Below are 21,936 nucleotides of genomic sequence, written 5' to 3'. Positions count from 1 at the left end.
AAAGTACCGCACATATTTTGCTGTATATTTATTAAAGGCATATGGTTTCTAATAAAAACAGCCTCTAAACATTTTAGTTTCTTTCTGTTTGAGATAATTTTACATGACGTTTTCCACCATGTCAGTTTGCCCCCTCCAAAAATCCCTCGTCACGTCTTGCAGAAAATGTTACAGATATGTACCCAAGAAGTACCTTTTAGATGCCCATCAGGCAGAATTTATCGCCAGTTAGATGGTGTTAGTATGGGAAGTCCTCTAGGAGTCTTATTTGCACAGGCTTTTATGTGCCATATCGAAAATCACGTCCTCGATACTTTAAACGTTAAATCTAAATTGTATCTAAGATATATAGATGACATTTTTGTAGATGTAGAAGGAGAAAAACACCTTGATGACATAAAAAACAAAATGGAAGAACATTCTTGTCTACGCTTTACGGTGGAAAGGAGCGTCAACAATAAAATTCCTTTTCTAGACGTTTGGGTTGATGGTACAAAAGGCATTTTCACTACAACTGTCTATAGAAAACCAACTAATTCTGGAAGATGTCTAAACGGTTCTAGTGAATGTCCCTCCAAATATAAGATGAGCGTAATACGTGCCTATGTCACAAGAGCCTTTAAAATTTGTTCCAGTTGGCAACTACTACACCAAGAACTTGTTAGAGTCAAGCAAATTTTAACAAACAATGGCTTTGCAATGAGGGACATCGATAAGGAAATTAAAAGTAATATGGAGAAAGCCAACACCAAGAATAAAGAGTTAGAGAATCAGAAAAATAATATAAACATTTATTATCAAAATACAATGTCATCAGCGTAAAAAAAAAAGATGAAAAAGCTCTAAAAGACATAATCCACAGAAATTGTAAGCCTAGAAAAGAAGAGGACAAAATAAACCTTATAATCTTTTACCGTAACCCTAGAACATCATCGCTGGTGATGAAAAATAACATGACAGCTACCACGGATAAACTCAAGAAAAATAATGTGGTATACAAATACTCTTGTGATTTATACAAAGACGGTGTGCTTTGCCAAGAAGAGTATATAGGCCATACCACACAAACTTTAACTCAGAGGCTCACACAACATATGCAAAATGGCGCGATAAAAACCCACGTGACAAAATCCCACAATACCAGCATTACACGGGACCAGCTAAATAAAAGCACCTCAATTTTGGTCAAGGACACTAACAGAAAGAAACTAAAATGTTTAGAGGCTGTTTTTATTAGAAACCATATGCCTTTAATAAATATACAGCAAAATATGTGCGGTACTTTAGAACTCTTCGGAGCATCCCGCGTCACCAACAGAACATGACGCGTGTTACCAATTGACCTCTCCTTTATGTCTCTTTTTCTGTATTTTTCTGTATTTATATTCTTGTAAATAATTTCTTCAATAAATTTACCAGAAGATGCCTAAGGTATAGGCGAAACGTCGTTAAATGTTGTTTTTTATTTCCAAACATGGACTCGTTCGGAAATGTGATATTTTCTCTCCCTGCTTCAGAGAAGAAAATACTGAGGAAAATAGAAAGTCTTAAGAAGATCACCAACGCAGAGTATGCAGTGATTTTTAATAGAAAATGTATATATATATATATATATATATATATATATATATATATATATATATATATATATATATATTATATATATAAAAATGGAAATGGTCAAAACTAAAATTTTTGAACGAAAGTGCGTGACCCGAACAAAAGGTAACAGGGGGTCATGGACCGGGGTGAGTGTTTTAACAGTGATCTGGCGCGGGGACGGTCTGGAAGAAAACGATTTATACGGTTACTATACACAACAACATGGGTGTATACATAAAAAAAAATTCTCTCTAAACCTTCGAACCTCCTACTCCGGAAATGAGTCATAAAACGGAATTACGGAATTCCGACAAAAGAATCTTGACGAAATATTAATGAGAAAATATTTACGAAATATTGCCAAGAGACTCTTTCCCAAATGTTAACAAGAGAATCTTTACGAAATATTACCAAAAGAATCTTTACGAAATATTGCTAAGAGAATCTTTACGAAATATTGCCAAGAGAATCTATATACATAAAAACGGAATTACGGAATTCTGACAAAAGAATCTTTACGAAATATTAATGAGAAAATATTTACGAAATATTGCCAAGAGAATCTTTACCAGATGTTAACAAGAGAATCTTTACGAAATATTACCAAGAAAATCTTTACAAAATATTGCTAAGAGAATCTTTACGAAATATTGCCAAGAGAATCTATCTAATTAAATAAAAATGGAAATGGTCAAAACTAAAATTTCTGAACGAAAGTGCGTGACCCGAACAAAAGGTAACAGGGGGTCATGGACCGGGGTGAGTGTTTTAACAGTGATCTGGCGCGGGGACGGTCTGGAAGAAAACGATTTATACGGTTACTATACACAACAACATGGGTGTATACATAAAAAAAAATTCTCTCTAAACCTTCGAACCTCCTACTCCGGAAATGAGTCATAAAACGGAATTACGGAATTCTGACAAAAGAATCTTGACGAAATATTAATGAGAAAATATTTACGAAATATTGCCAAGAGAATCTTTCCCAAATGTTAACAAGAGAATCTTTACGAAATATTACCAAAAGAATCTTTACGAAATATTGCTAAGAGAATCTTTACGAAATATTGCCAAGAGAATCTATATACATAAAAACGGAATTACGGAATTCTGACAAAAGAATCTTTACGAAATATTAATGAGAAAATATTTACGAAATATTGCCAAGAGAATCTTTACCAAATGTTAACAAGAGAATCTTTACGAAATATTACCAAGAAAATGTTTACGAAATATTGCTGAGAGAATGTTTACGAAATATTGCCAAGAGAATCTATCTATATAAGTAAAAAATAAACTGACCCTTCGCGTTTGGTGGTAAATCGGTAACACCGCCAACTACGGTGAAGAAGAAGAACTCGAAGAAGAAGAAGAACTCGAAGAAATCGAAGAAGAGGAAGAACTCGAAGAAGAAGAAGAACTCGAAGAAATCGAAGAAGAAGAAGAAGAAGAAGAAGAACTCGAAGAACTCGAAGAAGAGGAAGAAGAAGAACTCGAAGAACTCGAAGAAGAAGAAGTATAACTCGAAGAAGAAATCGAAAAACTCGAAGAAGAAGAACTCGAAGAACTCGAAAAAGAAGAACTCGAAGAACTCGAAAAAGAAGAACTCGAAGAACTCGAAAAAGAAGAACTCGAAGAACTCGAAAAAGAAGAACTCGAAGAACTCGAAAGAGAAGAACTCGAAGAAGAACTCGAAGAAGAAGAACTCGAAGAAGAAGGAGAACTCGAAGAAGAAGAACTCGAAGAAGAACTCGAAGAACTCGAGGAAGAACTCGAAGAAGAACTCGAAGAAGAACTCGAAGAAGAACTCGAAGAATTCGAAGAAGAACTCGAAGAACTCGAAAAAGAACTCGAAGAACTCGAAGAAGAACTCGAAGAAGAACTCGAAGAACTCGAAGAAGAACTCGAAGAAGAACTCGAAGAAGAACTCGAAGAACTCGAAGAACTCGAAGAAGAAGAAGAAGAAGAAGAAGAACTCGAAGAAGAAGAACTCGAAGGACTTGCGAGAACAGCTAGATGTTGACAAGAAATAAAAAGCAATATGATTTTGATATTTTATTTTCCAAAAAAGGGGCGTAGCCCATGATTTTGATATTTTATTTTCCAAAAAAGGGGCGTAGCCCAGGGCGCGCAGCGCCCGCGCCTAGGGCGCAGCGCCGCAGGCCAAGGCCCCCGTTTTTATGACCACCTTCCGAAATTTTATTGCCTTTATGATTGACCTAACGAAAAAGAGAAGGAGAGAGAGAGAGAAAGAAAGAAAGAGAGAGAGAGAGAGAGAGAGAGAGAGAGAGAGAGAGAGAGAGAGAGAGAGCGAGAGAATTTGACGAAAACGTCGGGAGACTTTGACGACTCCTTTTGGAGACTGAAGGCTCCTTTAGGAGATTTTGAAGATTCCTTCGCGAGCGAAGCGAGCTACGCCGTAGGCCAAGCACACCTGGCGAAGCGAGCTACGCCATAGGCTACGCAGGAAATAAATAAATAAATACACAAATAAATAAACAGTATTCAAACGTCTATACAAGTTTAATCATAGGTTACATGAAGATAATCAAACGTCTATAAATGTTTATTGTGACATGACATAAACGATTCAAAAATCTTTATTGCCTTTCTGATTGACCTAACGAAAAAGTGAAGGAGAGAGAGAGAGAAAGAGAGAGAGAGAGAGAAAGAGAGAGAGAGAGAGAAAGAGAGAGAGAGAGAGAGAGAGAGAGAGAGAGAGAGAGAGAGAGAGAATTTGACGACAACGTCGGGAGACTTTGACGACTCCTTTTGGAGACTGAAGGCTCCTTTAGGAGATTTTGAAAACTCCTTCGTAATACTTCAAAGTTGAATAACCGTGGAATTTCCGCGGGTCCTATGTGACATAACATAAACGATTAGAAAAATGTATTGCCTTTATGATTGACCTAACGAGAAAGAAAGAAAGAGAGAGAGAGAGAGAGAGAGAGAGAGAGAGAGAGAGAGAGAGAGAGAGAGAGAGAGAGAGAGAAAGGACGGGAGAATTTGACGTCGGGAGACTTTGACGACTACTTCTGGAGACTGGAGACTCCTTCGGGAGATTTTGAAGACTCCTTTGTAATATGTTACGAAATAGCAAAAATTATATGTACTCTAATGAAGAGCAAGCGAAGCGAGCTACGCCGTAGGCCAAGCACACCTGGCGAAGCCAGGTCCGGGTGCTTGTATATATATATATATATATATGTATGTATGTATATATATATTCTTGGTATCATCAAATACATTGGTGTAACTCTGTTTCATTTATCATGCCATTAACGTTGGTCAAGAACAATACTGGTACCTACAATGAACCCTGTAGAACCTCATGAGCTACTTCTCTCTAATCTAACTTCTATCCTCCACAGCCGTCCTAGTCAATCTATTCTTCATGAACACCTTCATTAATTACGGCACTCTTGTTCTAAATCCTCATATGAATTCCAATTTTCATATTATTTTTTATGTAGGATATCTTATTGTTTTCTCCAGGTTTAAGTATACACAATCCACCCACCCAGCTCTCTTATCTCTCTTGTAACACATGGGCTGATCTTAAGAGAGAGAGAGAGAGAGAGAGAGAGAGAGAGAGATTAGATATCTATCGGTATTTTCTTCTTTAAGAATGAGTTGTCTATCTTTCGCAATTCATTCACACACTTTAGCTACTATGCTGGTCAAAGATGATATCGTTCTTCCCTAATAAATCAATGTTGGCGTTTTCTAGTTTCTTGGGAATTTTCCTTTTTCTGTTGAACATATAAACAGCTCAAAAATCTTCTCTACAACTTGTTCTTAACATTTTTTGATTATCCAGATGATCAAGTTTGAGTTCCCATGCCCCCCTTGGGCTTTCTCATATCTACCGTCACCATAAGAACATAAGAACATAAGAATAAAGGAGACTACAAGAGACCATAAGGCCTACACTAGGCAGCTCCGTTTTCTTCACCACCTGTCGTCCCCATCCATAAATTTGTCAACATTTTTTTTAAAACAACTGAGAGTTTCAGCGCTTACTACATGGTTACTATGTTTCTTCCATTCACCGACCACCCTATTAGTAAACCAGTTTTTGCCTATTTCCTTCTTGAATTTAAATTTGTCCAGTTTATACCCATTACTGCGAGTCCTGCCCTGTTGTTTTATTATGATGATCATGTTTGCATCACCCTTGTTATAGCCTTTGATCCACTTGAACACGTCTATTAGATCACCCCGCACTCTGCGTCTTTCCAGAGAGTGTAAGTTAAGGTGCCTAAGACTCTTCGTAAGGCGAATTTCCGAGTCCATGTATCATTTTGGCCATTCTTCTCTGTACTGATTCTAGTGAATTGATGTCCATTTTGTAGGACGGAGACCAAAACTGTACCGCATAGTCAAGGATGGGTCTAAGTATCGCTAGATAGTTTAATAATTACCTCTGCACTTTTATTCGTTACCGTCCTAGCAATGAAACCTAATGCCCTGTTAGCTTTATTTCTGGCGCTAATGCACTGTTACCTGGTGTTATGGTCAGGACTCACTAGAACTCCCAAGTCCCTCTCGCACTCATATTTGTCTAAAAACGTGTTATCTAGGATGTATCTATTTTTGGGGTTGTGTAGCCCTACGTTTAACACGCTACATCAATATTTGTTCATACTTCTCTCACTTCCACCTTTGTCATTAAACACTGTCCTTCCAGTTATTTCTTCTCTCCTCCTTCTCAGAGTTGGTTTCCGGAGTAACATTTTAGTTATGGTACAGATGTTCCAGGGTGGTCACGTTCCGTGGCTGAAGATTTAATTGATCATTTTCCTGAACAGAAATAGAGAAGGTTTTCCATGAAACATATACTGGCAACAAGGAGAGCTTCACTGAAGTGTCTGTCAAGTTACGCTCGCCACCATGGACGACAGACTTCTCTTGCATCAGCCATCTTGACGAGGTCCATAACCGTCTCTCCATCACCGATATGTTTCTAAAGTAGATCCATAAACGTGATTCTCTGTCTTTCTCTTCTCGTCTCGCTCATTATTCCTAGTAGGTAGTTTCTTTAGAGTTCATTCGGTCTCAGGATATAATTAACAAAGGCGAACTACCTTCTTCTTCTTCTTCTTCTGATGCTTTTCTTCAGTGGTCTCTTTACTCATTGTCTTCTTTTCTTGAGTGATCTTTACTCCTGATCTTCTCCGCTTGAATGGTTGATGCTTTGGTTGGTGTCGACAGTAGTTGCCCTCTTTGAATATATGCCACGTTTCTGCTGAGCTGGGGTCGGAAGGTAAATCTTTGAGAGTGTGGAGACTGTTTTCATTCTCCATGGGCTCAGTCATGCATTTTTGTCTTCAAATTAGGGACATTTGAAACTGAATATAATCACCGTTATCTAGCCTCGAATATGATAGATCGTGGTTAGGTTAATCGAGAGATTTTTTTTTAGTCTATTGGAACTCATTCATCCTTCAAAACTAGATAAAATAAATTAAGCCTGAACAATATATACCTTCACATTAAGAAAATAGGTCAATTTTATTAACTACAAGCCGCAGGCTTCGCTCTCCCCGGCTTCGCCGGGGGCTTGGCTGCGCAAACAGCGGCCTACGGCCGTAGCGCTCCGCGCTCTAATCCCACGATAGGGATCCCGTGCTGGGGATCCCGTGTTGGGGTTCCGCCCCGAGGCCGAGTCCGAGGCCGAACCCAAGGGACATTTTTTCCTGGTCAGTTCAAGGAAACATGGCGACCACTGGGGACTTCCGACAACTGAGGACTTGCGACTACTGAGGACTTGCGACCACTTAGGACTTGCGACCACTGAGGACTTGCGACCACTGAGGACTTGCGACCACTGAGGACTTGCGACCACTGAGGACTTGCGACCACTGAGGACTTGCGACCTTTGAGGACTTGTTACCTTTGAGGACTTGTTACCTTGGAGGACTTGTTACCTTGGAGGACTTGTTACCTTGGAGGACTTATTACCTTGGAGGACTTATTACCTTGGAGGACTTATTACCTTGGAGGATTTATTACCTTGGAGGATTTACAACCTCGTAGGACTTGCAACTTCAGAGGACTTGCACCCTCGTAGGACTTACGACCTCGTAGGACTTGCAGCCTCGAAGGGCTTACAACTTCGGAGGACTTGCACTGTCGGAGGACTTGCACCCTCGGAGGACTGGCACCCACGGAGGACTTGCACCGTCGGAAGACTTGCATCCTCGGAGGACTTGCACCCTCGGAGGATGCACCCTGGAAGGACTTGCACCCTCGGAGGACTTGCACCCTGGAAGGACTTGCACCCTCGGAGGACTTGCACCCTCGGAGAACTTGCACCCTCGGAGAACTTACAGCGTCGAAAGGCTTACTGCCTCGGAGAACTTACGACCTCGGAGGACTTACAGACCCTCTCTCCAAGACATGTAACATTTTTAAAATGTGTCACCTTTGAAATGGTTTAATTTTGATTATTAGTAGATAATTCATTGAGAGATGTTTTAGGGCACATCCGTGATGCGGGTCGTCCGTAAATGACTCTGCCTGGGGTTCGGTCCTTCTTTCTGTCTCACGGGAATGTGAAGGTGGACGCACAGGTGAAGATAACTTTTATTTTGTCACTGGTACGTGCTTCTTGTCACTCGCCCCATTCGCGCGATAAAGTGAAGAGCACATCTGATTTTCTTCTGATTGGGGTGCACTACTTTTCTGTACTGTATGTACACAAACATACACATATACATAAGAGATACAAAGACAGGACACCACGAGCATAGCTCCCCTTCCCGTATGATACATACATACATACATGTATACATACATACATACATACATACATACATACATACATACATACATACATACATACATACATACATACATGCATACATAAATGCATACATGCATACATGCATACATGCATACATACATACAAACATACATACATACATACATACATACATACATACATACATACATACATACATACATACATACATACATACATACATACATACATACATACATACATACATACATACATACATACATACATACATACATACATACATACATACATACATACATATATACATAAATTCATGCATAAATACATACATATATATACATACAAGCATACATACATACATTTATACATACATACATACATACATACATACATACATACATACATACATACATACATACATACATACATACATACATACATTCATACATACATACATATATACATACATACACATCTCCCTTCGATGACTAGCGTGCACACGTGCGCACGCGCACGTATGCTACGAAAGGGTACTCCGACGTCTTCGCAGACCTCCCAAGGGACACTGCCAATATATCTGGATCTGAACAGCGACCAGAGCCGCTGGCTGTCCAGCCGACGCCTTAACACCTCGCGCCATCCAGACAAACAATTGGAGTGGTGCGGGTCAAAGGATCTCATGTTCTCGATATATAATAGAATCAGCGAACTAATCCGGCGCCTCTCGTCGCGTCGCTAAATCCTACGCGACCGACCTTTTATATATACATGTTTTGGCAACATTTTGAATATGTATATTTTAGAAAATGTTTCTGGCAACCCATCGATTCTTGAACGGAACTTGCCTTGTATTTGTAGGCTAGAGAGCTGTCTGGTACATTCAAGCCAACAACAACTACCAGACTTTACTTTGCCACTTAAATGTAGAAGTTAAAAATACGCTCTACATTCTGGTGGACAGCGATGAGAGACGAACCTACACTCTACATTCTGGCGGCCAGCGGAGGGATACGAATCTACACTCTACATTTTATAGCGGTGGACATCGAAACAGCAGTTCAACACTAATTCCTTCGAAGGACCTTTCAGCATTCCACTTACGAGCCAAAGCACCGGTCTTCGCTGAAGCAATTACATACGAGGCAATCCCTTGAATTGAATTGAATTGAATTGAATTTTATTCGGATACAATCATACATACAATAAGTACAATACATACAAGACTCAATATTATACACAGTATATATAATTGTACATCCGAGGATGGCACAGAAAGTCAAAAGACTTATTTCCACTGTGGTCCTCATATTACAATTAGGAAAGGATTATCATAGAAAAGCTAGGTTATACGAAGTGTAAATTAGGATTATAAGAAGTGTAAATTAAACATATAAACTATTTTCTTCAGAGAGAACAGTGTCTAAAAGATAACATTTAACTGATTTTTTAAAACTATTTTTAGATACAATTGATTGAATGTTGGTCGGTAAAGAGTTCCAAGCAATAGCACCAGTGTATTTGAAAGTACTTTTCCCTAACGAACTATTAAACCTAGGTACAATGACAGATGACCTACTAGAACGAGTTCTGAGGGAACGAGCATTTCTGACAAGTGTAAACGTATCTGACAAATAACTGGGACAAGAGTCATTCACAATTTGGTGAACATGATTAAGCTTTAACTGAGCAACACGTTTCTCAACAGGTAACCAATTTAACAGTTTAAAATGCGTATAATCTAGATGAGTACGTGGATGAATTTTCAAAACGGTCCTGATTAGTTTGTTTTGACATATTTGAAGATTACTCTTAGATTTTTTAGATAGGTTGCTATACCAGGAAGAACAAGCATAGTCAATATGACACTGGACCAGGGCTGAAGCTAGTAACTTCATTGTCTCTACATCTAGGTATTTTTGTATTCTTGCCAAAAATTTTGTTCTGGAGCTGACCCTTTTAACTATTTTTTGTGCCATAACTTCTCCCGACACATTTTGATCAATTTCTGTTCCAAGATATTTGACAACAGACCTAGGTTGAATACTAGTATCATTACATTGGATATTGAAGTTGGGAGCATTTTTGAGTTTTTGATTGGAGCCAAAGAGAATGGATTCTGTTTTACCTAGATGTAGAGACAATTTGTTATCCAACAACCACTTGCTGACATTCAATAACTCTTCACTGAGTAACGTCTCAATCCTATTTACATCTTTGCCAGAAACTAGTAAGGCTGAATCATCGGCATACAACAGCAGTTTACAGTTCACAGCAGCTTTCATGTCATTCACATACAAAAGAAACAACAGCGGACCTAAAATGCTACCCTGTGGGACACCACATGTTATTTTTGCTGCTTTTGATGTTGAACCATTTACATTCACAATCTGTTCTCGACCTGTTAGATAAGACCTCATCCAATTAACAACATCTGATTTGAAGCCTAACGCTTGTAGTTTGAATAATAGAATATCATGATTTACAGTATCAAAGGCTTTCTGGAGATCTAGCATAACCATTCCACAGTAATTACCTCTGTCAATTTCACCTTTGATGTAATCAGTCAAATTGATAAAACATGCATCAGTAGAATATGATTTTCGAAAGCCTGATTGTAAATCATAGAACAAGTTATTGCTTTGAATATATTCATAAACCTGGTTATAAACAACTCTTTCCAAGACCTTCGATATAATACCGAGCACTGAGACTGGCCTATAGTTACCGGAATCTGTTTTGCTACCCTTCTTGTACAAAGGAGTAATTTTTGCTAATTTAAAATCTTTGGGAACTTTGCCCTGTTGAATCGAAGTATTGATTATGTGAGTGATACAGGGAGTAATCTGCTCAGCTGAGTCATTCACAAATCTGGCTGGAATATTATCTAGTCCGGTAGCCTTAGACCTGTTAACAGTCTTCAACATTTTATACACATCTACATTAGCAACCGTAGACAGAGCAAAGGTGTCATAGGATACACCCTTATTCCAATAATAATTGTTAATGTGTTCTTGGCCAAAATGACCTGAAGGTACTGGTAAATTATTTACGAGGGTGGTAGCAATGGTGGTGAAAAAGGAGTTAAATTTTTGAGCCACCGCTACTTTGTCGAAAGTAACGATCCCATTAACATTAAGACCAATGTTACTACTTTTGGATTTTAGATTTTTGGAAGAACCTAACTGTTTGATTGTTTGCCATAGTTTTTTGGGATTGTTTTTGTTGGTTTGGAGAGAATCTTTGTAATATCCTACCTTAGCTCTGTCTACCATAACCTGAACCTCGTTCCGTAACTTCTTATACATAGCGAAAACAGATTGATCTTTTGTTTTCTTATACTCTTTTAAAGCCTTATCTCTCCTGTTGATCATTTTCAGGATGTCACCAGAAAACCACGGCTCGGAACGTTGTTTTATTCTGATTGATTTTACTGGAGCTAATTTGTCTAATACCCCCTTGAACAGTGCTTTAAAATTATTCCAAGCTTGATCAACATCTGTACAATTGACGACTGAAAACCAGTTAACCTCGGACAACCTTTCGCAGAACAATTCCTTGCTGTAATGCTTAAGAGAACGAACTTTTATGGTTTTATGCTGATTGATTTGTTGTTTGGAAACTTTCCTGATACAATACGTTGCTCTATGGTCACTCAAACCAATATCAATTACTCCACTAGAACATATTTTCTGAACATCTGATACCAAAATAAGATCAATAACAGAATTAGCAGTGGCACATACTCTGGTGGGTTCTGTGATAATTTGTTTCAGATCATTCATTGAACAGAATGACTTTAGCGCGTTATGCAGAGTATTCGAGGTTGATTCTACATGAGTATTCAAGTCGCCAGTTATAATCACTTCATTGTTCAGAAAGTCTGTGGAATTGGAACACAAATCCTCAAGCTTACTATAGAAGTCATGTTGCCAGGGCGGTCTATAGCAGGCACCTACGAGGATAGGCTTAGATTTTGGCAAGAGAATGTTTATCCACAAAGCCTCCAACTCACTGTTCATGTCTGTCCGTTGCTCAAACGCGATGTCGTTGCGTATGTAGACAGCCACGCCGCCTCCAGCCCGGTTACGATCTCGCCTCACGATGGTGTAGTTGTTTATCTCTACCTCCGGATCCGCTATCGTATCGTCCAGCTTGGTCTCGGTGAAGCATAATACTGCAGGGGTAGTCCTCCGGGTAATCTCTCTTACCTCGTCCACTTTTGACGTCAGGCTGCAAATGTTCAAGTGAACAATTTGTAGGCCCTTGCTCGACAAACAGGACAGCTTGGCATCCATCTCATCAGCCCTCACGGGGCCAGGGCATTGATGAATGTCGCCAGATAATAGCAAACATATTGCTATTATAACACTGTTGCTTCCGGGTTTGATGTTGCTTACCTCGGAAGTACACGAATGTGTTCCGACCCTGACCTTGGTGCTGCGCTTGGTAATGGAAGAGGGCGATAGTAGGTGTTTGTATATAGTCCATCGGCCAAATCCAAAGTGTTTGCAACAGCCCTCACAAGTCAAATAGTTCTCAATCCGATCTTTAACATTATGGTCGTATTTTGGAACCTCTGAACTTCTCAACCGACCCGAAAAGTTGATGAAAATCACTAATACCTGGAGGGCCAAAATGATGCCAACTTTACCCTTCATCATGATGTTATATATTCGAATAAAGTACGTACGTTAGGTTATAATACAGCTGACGACATGCAGCTAGAATTATCTTGGACGAGGCATACAGATCGAGTTCCATAAACACCGTATTGCTCGCGGTGGATGCGAGGGAGGGGGAAGAGGTTAATAACTGGGAGGTTAATAACTGTTGATCTCAAGTCCAATGCGTGAGGTAGCCATGATGCTTTGTGCGAGGGACGCTTGGTCGCTTGGGTTTGATTACGAAATTGGGTTTGCTTACAAAGTGGATTTACGGGATTTCGCTTAGATGATACACTTCACTTTCACTTTCACTCGATTGTGTCTTTGTTTTTGTGCGTGTGTGTACTAATTTATTGAATAAACTCTTCAATAAACCTTAAATACGAAGATAAATACGGAGCACTGTGTATGCGTCTGACCTGACCTGACCTCCCTCCCTCTTAGCTACATCATCCACCATCCTACTACGAAGCGAAGATCCCTACTTATACGTTGTGTATATTCCAGCATCTTCGACGAGGAAGCCCCTCTCCGAGACGTTCCTTCAGTACCTACGACGAGGAAATTTTCTCCGAGGCATTCTCCAGCATCTACGAGGAAATTCCCCTCCGAGGCATTCTCCAGCGTCCACCACGTGAACACAGAGGCGTGGGACTACCCTTCAACCATCCTTTTCCACCATCGCACGAGTTGGACCCCCTTTCTCCAACACCGCATCACGCTCCACACGTCACTGCACCAACAGCCAACGATCATCTTCTACACACCAACGATCGTCGCGGAATCTAAATCACCAAAAACTATCCACTAATTCCTCCCCTTGTTTCCAGCAGTGGATCCTTCCATCGTTCCGCCCCACTGCATCACTGTCATCGACTAACACTCCGACATCATCTTGGGTAAGTAAATGTTTTTCCGTTCTCAGTGCCACCCAGGAGTAACACGGTCTCCACTCATTTTTATTCTATACATAAACGTGTCCAAAGCCCTCTCTGATTCGACATACCGATCCTATAATCGAAGCCAAGCTACGTTTCCACCAACCATATCTCCTCCTATTCCCAAATCTTCAGAAAATTCACCTCCTACTCAAAACATCATGACAACACAAAATCCTATCACAGTCATCAAAGATGAGACGACATTACTACTCTTCAACGGCAGGCTACGAAAGGGTTCTCCGACATCTTCGCGAGCCTCCTAAGGGACACCGCTGATCCGACGCGACCGACCTTTTATATAACCATGTTTTGGCAACAGTGTAAATATGTATATAGGGAATGTTTCTGGCAACCCTCCAAGTCTTGAGCGGAACTTGCCTTGTGTTTGTAGGCCAGATGTCTGGCACATTAAAACCAACAACAACTACCGGACTTTATTTTGCCACTTAAATATAGAAGATAAACATACACTTTACAATGCATACATACGTACATACATACATACACACACACACACACACACATACACACACACACACACACACACACACACACACACACACACACACACACACACACACACACACACACACACACACACACACACACACACACACACACACACACACACACACACACACACACACACACATATATATATATATATATACATACATATATACATACATACTACATACATACATACATACGTACAAGCATACATACATACATACATACATACATACATACATACATACATACATACATACATACATACATACATACATACATACATACATACATACATACATGCATACATACATACATACATGCATATATACAAACATTCTCTCATCCACTGATAGTAAACACATACAGGCACATACATATCGTCTCATACACTCACACATTTACAGACCAACATAAAAGCTCAACCGAGAACTGTAAACAATTTCCTCACTGAGGTTCACTCAAAAATACTACGTAGGAATCCCACTGATGACAAAACAAAGATCTCCATCTTAACATCCAAAATAGACAAGAATGACACCTTAGCTGGTGACTGTGATCAATTCGTGGAACAATTTAAAAAGTAATTTGCTACTTTTGAGCTACTTGGATCCTTTCACCCGCTGTGCTCTTTGGCAAAATTTTACATTCATGACCCACACACCTTTGAAGAAAAAAATGGTCAAAATAAATTCAGCATTTAATAGCGAACTCAGAGAAAGCCTGAAAAACTCGGACTGGGTCTCAGACAAGAAAATTTTATTGAAGCACGTAGTCTCCCTCATGGCATACTTTCGCCTATTCTCACAATTACACCCAAGCACACTCTAGAAATCTAGCACCATTACATTCGCACCAGGTATCACATTAGGCGAATTCTCCAGGAAATTATCTGACACGGACCAATTTATTACTCAGATACAAAACTATTCAGTACCCATAGCACCCCCACACACGATAGCATAGGTCACACGGTCCCCCTCACATAACACGAGATCAAGATACATCACACACGCGCGATCCCCCTCTTCTCTTCCCCCCCTCCCCTCCCAGCTTCCCACCTTCGCCTTGTCATGTTACCAACTCACCTTTGGCAGGTTGAAAATGGCAGTTCTCAATTGCAAGTCATGTTTGTCACGAAGTGTTCCTATCTCACTTCGTCTATAAAAGACATTTGTCTTGCTTTTGGGCTCGCATTCGTTCGTGGCAAAGAGAAGAGTTCGCAATGAAAGTCCTTCTGGCTCTCTGTCTTGGTCTTTTGGCCTTAGTTGGGTAAGACTTCTTCGTAGATTGTTTGAGGTATTTGTGTAAGAAATGTCGTTGCTGAATAACTGTAATTATGATACATTCTTTTTGGTTTATTTGTTTGTCACCGGGAAGTTAACTTTTAGAAAATGGAGTTTTAAATCTGCGGTTTCAAATCTCGTTATATCATTTCTATCAAGAACCAAGTTATAGTGGAACATATTCATGGTTTTCATTAATCAGACCTGAAAATAAGATGGTAGCAAATGAACAATGCTTTTCCTTTGTCATTAAGTTTTCTCACATTGAGTAGAATTTAATCTTCTTAAAAGAAGATTAAATTCTTTAATGCAAACGGCATTTTTCAGTAATAATTAAAGGTTTATATTAATAACTATTCGACTAATTATGATACATTCTTTTTGGTTTATTTGTTTGTCACCGGGAAGTTAACTTTTAGAAAATGGAGTTTTAAATCTGCGGTTTCAAATCTCGTTATATCATTTCTATCAAGAACCAAGTTATAGTGGAACATATTCATGGTTTTCATTAATCAGACCTGAAAATAAGATGGTAGCAAATGAACAATGCTTTTCCTTTGTCATTAAGTTTTCTCACATTGAGTAGAATTTAATCTTCTTAAAAGAAGATTAAATTCTTTAATGCAAACGGCATTTTTCAGTAATGATTAAAGGTTTATATTAATAACTATTCGACTAACAAATATTAGGAAAACTCACATAGAATAATATTTTTCATGAAAATGCGTTGTTCTAAGTGGGTAGTCCTTGAACCTAATTCCTTGCAGAGTGCTTTATGAAAAACTACAAAAAAAGAAGGCCCCCTTGGACATATGACCTTTCGACAGCTTACCTTGGCTGAAAATAAAAATTTATGAGTGTCATACTAAATAAGAAATGTTTTCAATTCGTTGCATAGAATATCTATTAGTTTTTGTTCTTTATAGTTATGCATCAATAGAATATCATAAGTTGAAATATTTCATTTAACATAAGAATATAAGAACATAAGAATAAAGGAGACTACAAGAGACCATAAGGCCTACACTAGGTAGCTCCATATCCATCACCACTTGTCATCCTCATCCATAAAGTTGCCTAATCGTTTCTTAAAACAACGGATAGTTTCAGCGCTTACTACATGGTTACTATTTTATTCCATTCGTCGACTACCCAATTAGTAAACCAATTCTTGCCTATTTCCTTCTTAAATCTAAATTTGTCCAGTTTATACCAATTACTGTGAGTCCTGCCCTGTTGTTTTAATATGATGACCTTGTTTGCATCACCCTTGTGAAAGCCTTTGATCAACTATGATTTTTTTCGCATCCGACCTAGATATGGATCAAAAGGTCTCCTGTCGGCATGCTCCGCCTTTGTAATCCTTTGTAACATGTCTATTAGATCACCCCGCGCTCTGCGTCTTTCCAGAGAGTGTAAATTAAGGTGCCTAAGCCTTTCTCCGTAAGGCAAGTTTCTAAGTCCATGTATCATTTTGGTCATTCTTCTTTGTATTGATTCTAGTGAAATGATGTCCATTCTGTAAAACGGAGACCAAAACTGTACCGCATCGTCAAGGATGGGTCTAACTATCGCTAGATAGAATTTAATGATTACCTCTGCATTTCTTTTCGTTACCGTCCTAGCAATGAAACCTAATGCTCTGTTAGCTTTATTCCTGGCGCTAATGTACTGTTTCCTGGTCTTAAGGTCCGGACTCACTAGAATTCCCAAGTCTCTCTCGCACTCAGTTTTCTCTAAAACGTGTTATCTAAGCTGAATCTAATTTCGGGGTTGTGTAGCCCTACGTTTAATACGCTACACTTAGAGATATTGAAGTTCATTTGCCATTTCACCGACCATGTGAACAATTTGTTATGATCATCCTGCAGAATCTCTGCGTCGTCTCCTGGCCTAATTAGGCGTCCTATTTTAGTGTCTCCAGCAAACTTACTAACATCACTATCTATCCCATCGTCTAAGTCGTTTATGTACATAATGAACAACAAGGGATCCAAAACCGATCCCTGGGTGACCCCACTATTAACATTGCCCCACCTAGATTTTATTCCACTTATGGTGACCCGCTGTTTTCTGTTACTAATCCAAGCTCTAATCCATTCTAACACTTTTCCTCCTATGCCATGAGCTCTGATTTTATTTAGTAGTCTCTGGTGTGGCACCTTGTCGAAGGCTTTGCTAAGGTCAAGGTAAATAACATCGTAATTTTCATTGTTATCTGACGCCTTATATACTTAAGTGTAAAAGGATAGAAGACTAGTCACACATGACTTACCCTTGGAGAAACCATGCTGTGAATCACGAATTAAATTATCTTTCGATGTGTTCTCTGAGTCTATTTACTATTACTGATCCAAGCATTTTTCCTATAACCTATGTCAAACTGATTGGCCTGTAGTTGCATATAGACGATCTATCTCCCATCCTAAAAACAGGAACAACGTTTGCCTGACTCCAAGTAGTAGTCACAAAACCAGTGTCTACCGATTTATTAAATATTTGAGTTAACTGGTCGCACATTTCAAATTTACATTCCTTAAGCATTCTCGGAAAATTTTGTCTGGACCCGGGGGTTTTGTAGCTTTAAGTCTTTCAATCTGCTTGACTACTTCTTCTTTACTAATGCTGATATTAGATAGACTACTTTCTTCATCCCCTCTGAAAATCGGATCGCAGTCAGGTACTTTATCTAACCTCTCATTAGTAAGCGCCGATAAAAGATAATAGTTAAGCTCCTCAATCATTTTTCCCTCCGATTCTGTCATGATATTATCATCGTTTTTAATTGGTCCTATTATTTCTTTATCTTTTGTTCTATAGAGATGAAAGAAACCCTTTGAGTTGGATCTTGCTTTCGTAGCAACCTTAATTTCATAATTACGTTTCGCTGTACATGTATTCTTTTTAAACAGCTTTGCCATTTCGTTATATCTTGATCTAAGGTGTGATTCCCCGTTGTTTATTTTTACGTAAAGTCCTCTTTTCATTCCAATCTGTGACTGGAATTGAAGCGTATAGGAATAAACGCTTCGCTTCCAGTCCATGTTTCCTTTGCCGTGTATATGCAACTTGTTCACATGGATTTTCTATGTTGTATTGTATACGTAATACTAAATTTTTCGTTTCATCTACTAAACTGGCTGTATGTATGGAAATAGTGGCTTTATCTTTAATGTTATTGATGTTATACCTAATGATATCTTCCCGTTTACAGCCAAGGATATGCCGCAGACTGTCATTGCGGGCTCTTCCTTAGCAGCGAAGATGGAGAGAAACTGCTTCTCAACCTGCCGCCCTTCGAAGTTCCGAAGTAAGTCCAGCTGTTGGAGAAACTAGAAAGTGGTGATCCTTCATGCAAACTAAATATATATATCAACGTACTTTGTAGTCTTTGGATTATTCGGAAGAAGTTTTGAGTTTGTTTCTGCTAGAATAGTGTACTTTTAAAGGTGTAGAGGAGAAACACACACACTGTTTTCTTCTAGTGGATAGCGTTGGGAACTCCCCGCCCATGAGAGTTGGAGTGACGACTCGCAGCGTAGCGGTACTGAAATTATTTCAGTACCAAGTGGTATTCAAACTCAGACCACCTTAGTGGCGGCCGCGGACGCTATCACTGCGCCATTCGAGTCGTGTGTGTGTGTGTGTGTGTGTGTGTGTGTGTATGTGTGTGTCTGTGTGTGTGTGTGTGCGCGTGTGCGTGAGTGTGTGTGTGTGTGTGTGTATGTATGTATGTGTGTGTGTGTGTGTGTGTGTGTGTGTGTGTGTGTGTGTGTTCTGATTATCTCAGGTTTCCCTTGCCATCGGATGCCAGTTGTTGTGGCCAAGTGTGTGCAATTGTTGGAGTGCGCGGACTCTTCTGCACCTAAGTCTCCTCTTTGCGCAGGTTTGCTTATCCACTTACAGATAATAAGGTCGTCATATTAGTCTACGAAGGAAAAAAATATATATCGGGTTCTCCGATCAGAGAGGGGACAAATAATGTCACAAAACCTGACCACTCTCACATTAGCAACAACTCGAAGAATTGTCCTCATATTATATCTGATATTTCTATGAACACACTGGTTAAACTCCTAATGCTTGAATCTAATCAAAATCTTTATGAAACTTAATCCAGTCTTTCCTCAGCTTCCCTGATTCTTCTCAGGGACGTATGATATGTTTTATTTCTGACATTATCTTTTGTTTTCTTTTAGCTGTGTACATGTTTTTATGTCAGCCATGGGTTTCTGTTTGATAGTTTCCAGCCTTGTCATAGCTGTGACAGTGCTATATCTCTCTTTGTTCTTTAGAAACAATATAATATTATGACCTCACACGTTTGTCTGTGCCTGTTCCTCTTTGCAGATACAATACCAAACACAAGACAACGTCTTATACCTTTCTGCATAATTTTCTCATCTACACTGCATGAGAAGACATTTGATTGTGTTCTGTTCATTAACATTCTTCGGCCAGATGAAGCCCCTTGCATATTTCTTTTTATTACCAACGGGTAGTTGATAATAGACTCATAGTTGATAATAGACTTATAGTTAATAATAGGCTCGGAATGAACTTAAATCCTGACCTTTCAATTTCATTCTAACCTAAATCCTATGAAAAGCGATGGCTGATGTGGAATCTGTAAAGGCTGTCATTGTTTTGTTAATAAATTCTTTGTGTCCTTAACCACTCGCTTCCCTCTCACTACCCAAAGCTGCGACAACCACAATATCTGTAAGATGAGATGTACCGAAGAGTATGACAACCTGACTGGATCAGGGGACCTCAACTTCGTGATGACCAATGGTCTGACTGTTGCCGAGACCATCTGCAAAGAACACCCGGACCTCACCGTCAAGGGCGAGAACGTCTACGTGTACCACGCCATGCTCGAGTGCGACATGCCCTGGATGTACAATGGAGAGGAGTTCAGTGAGCCCCTGTGCTGTGATGCAGGAACCTCCTGCGTCCCGAAGTAGAGAATTATCTCCCGAACTTCTCAGTTGCTTCGTTCCATTGGCCGTCCTCCATGTCTTCAGAGAACTCTCTTTCCTCCCCTCATCCAGATACCTTGTGATTTTTATACCAATTCCCAATCCCGTCCAACCATTCACCTCGACCTAGCTCCTATATTTGTGCCCACGTACATGGACTGATGTTGGTCTTAATGGAAAATAAAATTATTTTCAAATCATGTTTTCTTTTTAACCGCAAGGGGTATGACGATGCTTGAGAAACACCAGACTGTTAGATCTTGATCTGAATACATGCATATATACATACAAATATGCATACATACATACATACATACATACATACATACATACATACATACATACATACATACATACATACATACATACATACATACATACAACATATATACATACATACATACATACATACATACATACATACATACATACATACATACATACATACATACATACATACATACATACATACATACATACATACATACATACATACATACATACATACATACATACATACATACATACATAAACACATACATATATACATACATACATACATACATACATACATACATACATACATACATGCATACATACATTCATACATACATACATACATACATACATACATACATACATACATACATACATACATACATACATACATACATGCATGCATACTTACATACATACAATTAGTGATATGGCGAGTGGTTGTGTTACCGTGTTCAGCGCTGATGAGGTACAATCTCTACTTAGTAGAATTGAAGCCTTGGAGGATGCTTTAAAGTGACTTAAAGAGAAGAATCGAGTTCTCCGCTCAAAGGCCCAAAATGCGGAAAACAAAACTAGCTATGAACTTGGATGGAAAACGGCAAAAAATAGGATGCGGATAGTGGAAAAAAAGCCCTCATCAGTCCCACTCGATTGCAAGAACTCGTTTTAAATACTAGCGAATCTGCAGGAAGAAGAAACAAATGAAATTCAAGAGGAGAAGTGAAGGACAGACGCTGGATCCCTGCCCACAGATAAGATTTTGGTTGTAGGAGACAGTCAAGTGAGGTACATAGACAGGGATTTATGCGATAAAGATAGGAAACATAGAACGTAGGTGTGTTTCCCCGGCGTGGGGATAGATGTTAGAGATAGGATTGAAGAGAGTTTAGAAGGGGAAGGTAA

At 39.2% G+C, this 21,936-nt stretch overlaps 1 protein-coding gene across 1 annotated transcript; it reads left to right on the top strand.

The window, feature by feature from the left end:
- The first annotated feature begins 15,695 nt into the window (after positions 1 to 15,695).
- Positions 15,696 to 20,897, top strand: LOC143034136 (uncharacterized). The gene is made up of 3 exons (XM_076200083.1): positions 15,696 to 15,758; positions 18,987 to 19,082; positions 20,475 to 20,897. Exons 1-3 carry the CDS (start codon positions 15,712 to 15,714, stop codon positions 20,737 to 20,739), a joined length of 408 nt encoding a protein of 135 aa, XP_076056198.1. The 5' UTR covers positions 15,696 to 15,711; the 3' UTR covers positions 20,740 to 20,897.
- The last annotated feature ends 1,039 nt before the right edge of the window (positions 20,898 to 21,936 follow it).

The sequence above is a fragment of the Oratosquilla oratoria genome, chromosome 17 (assembly GCF_046742065.1).
Source record: "Oratosquilla oratoria isolate Oo_2021 chromosome 17, ASM4674206v1, whole genome shotgun sequence".
Classification (NCBI taxonomy): Eukaryota; Metazoa; Arthropoda; class Malacostraca; order Stomatopoda; family Squillidae; genus Oratosquilla; species Oratosquilla oratoria.
Note: the sequence above shows the minus strand (reverse complement) of the source record. Positions and strands in the feature narration are given on the sequence as shown.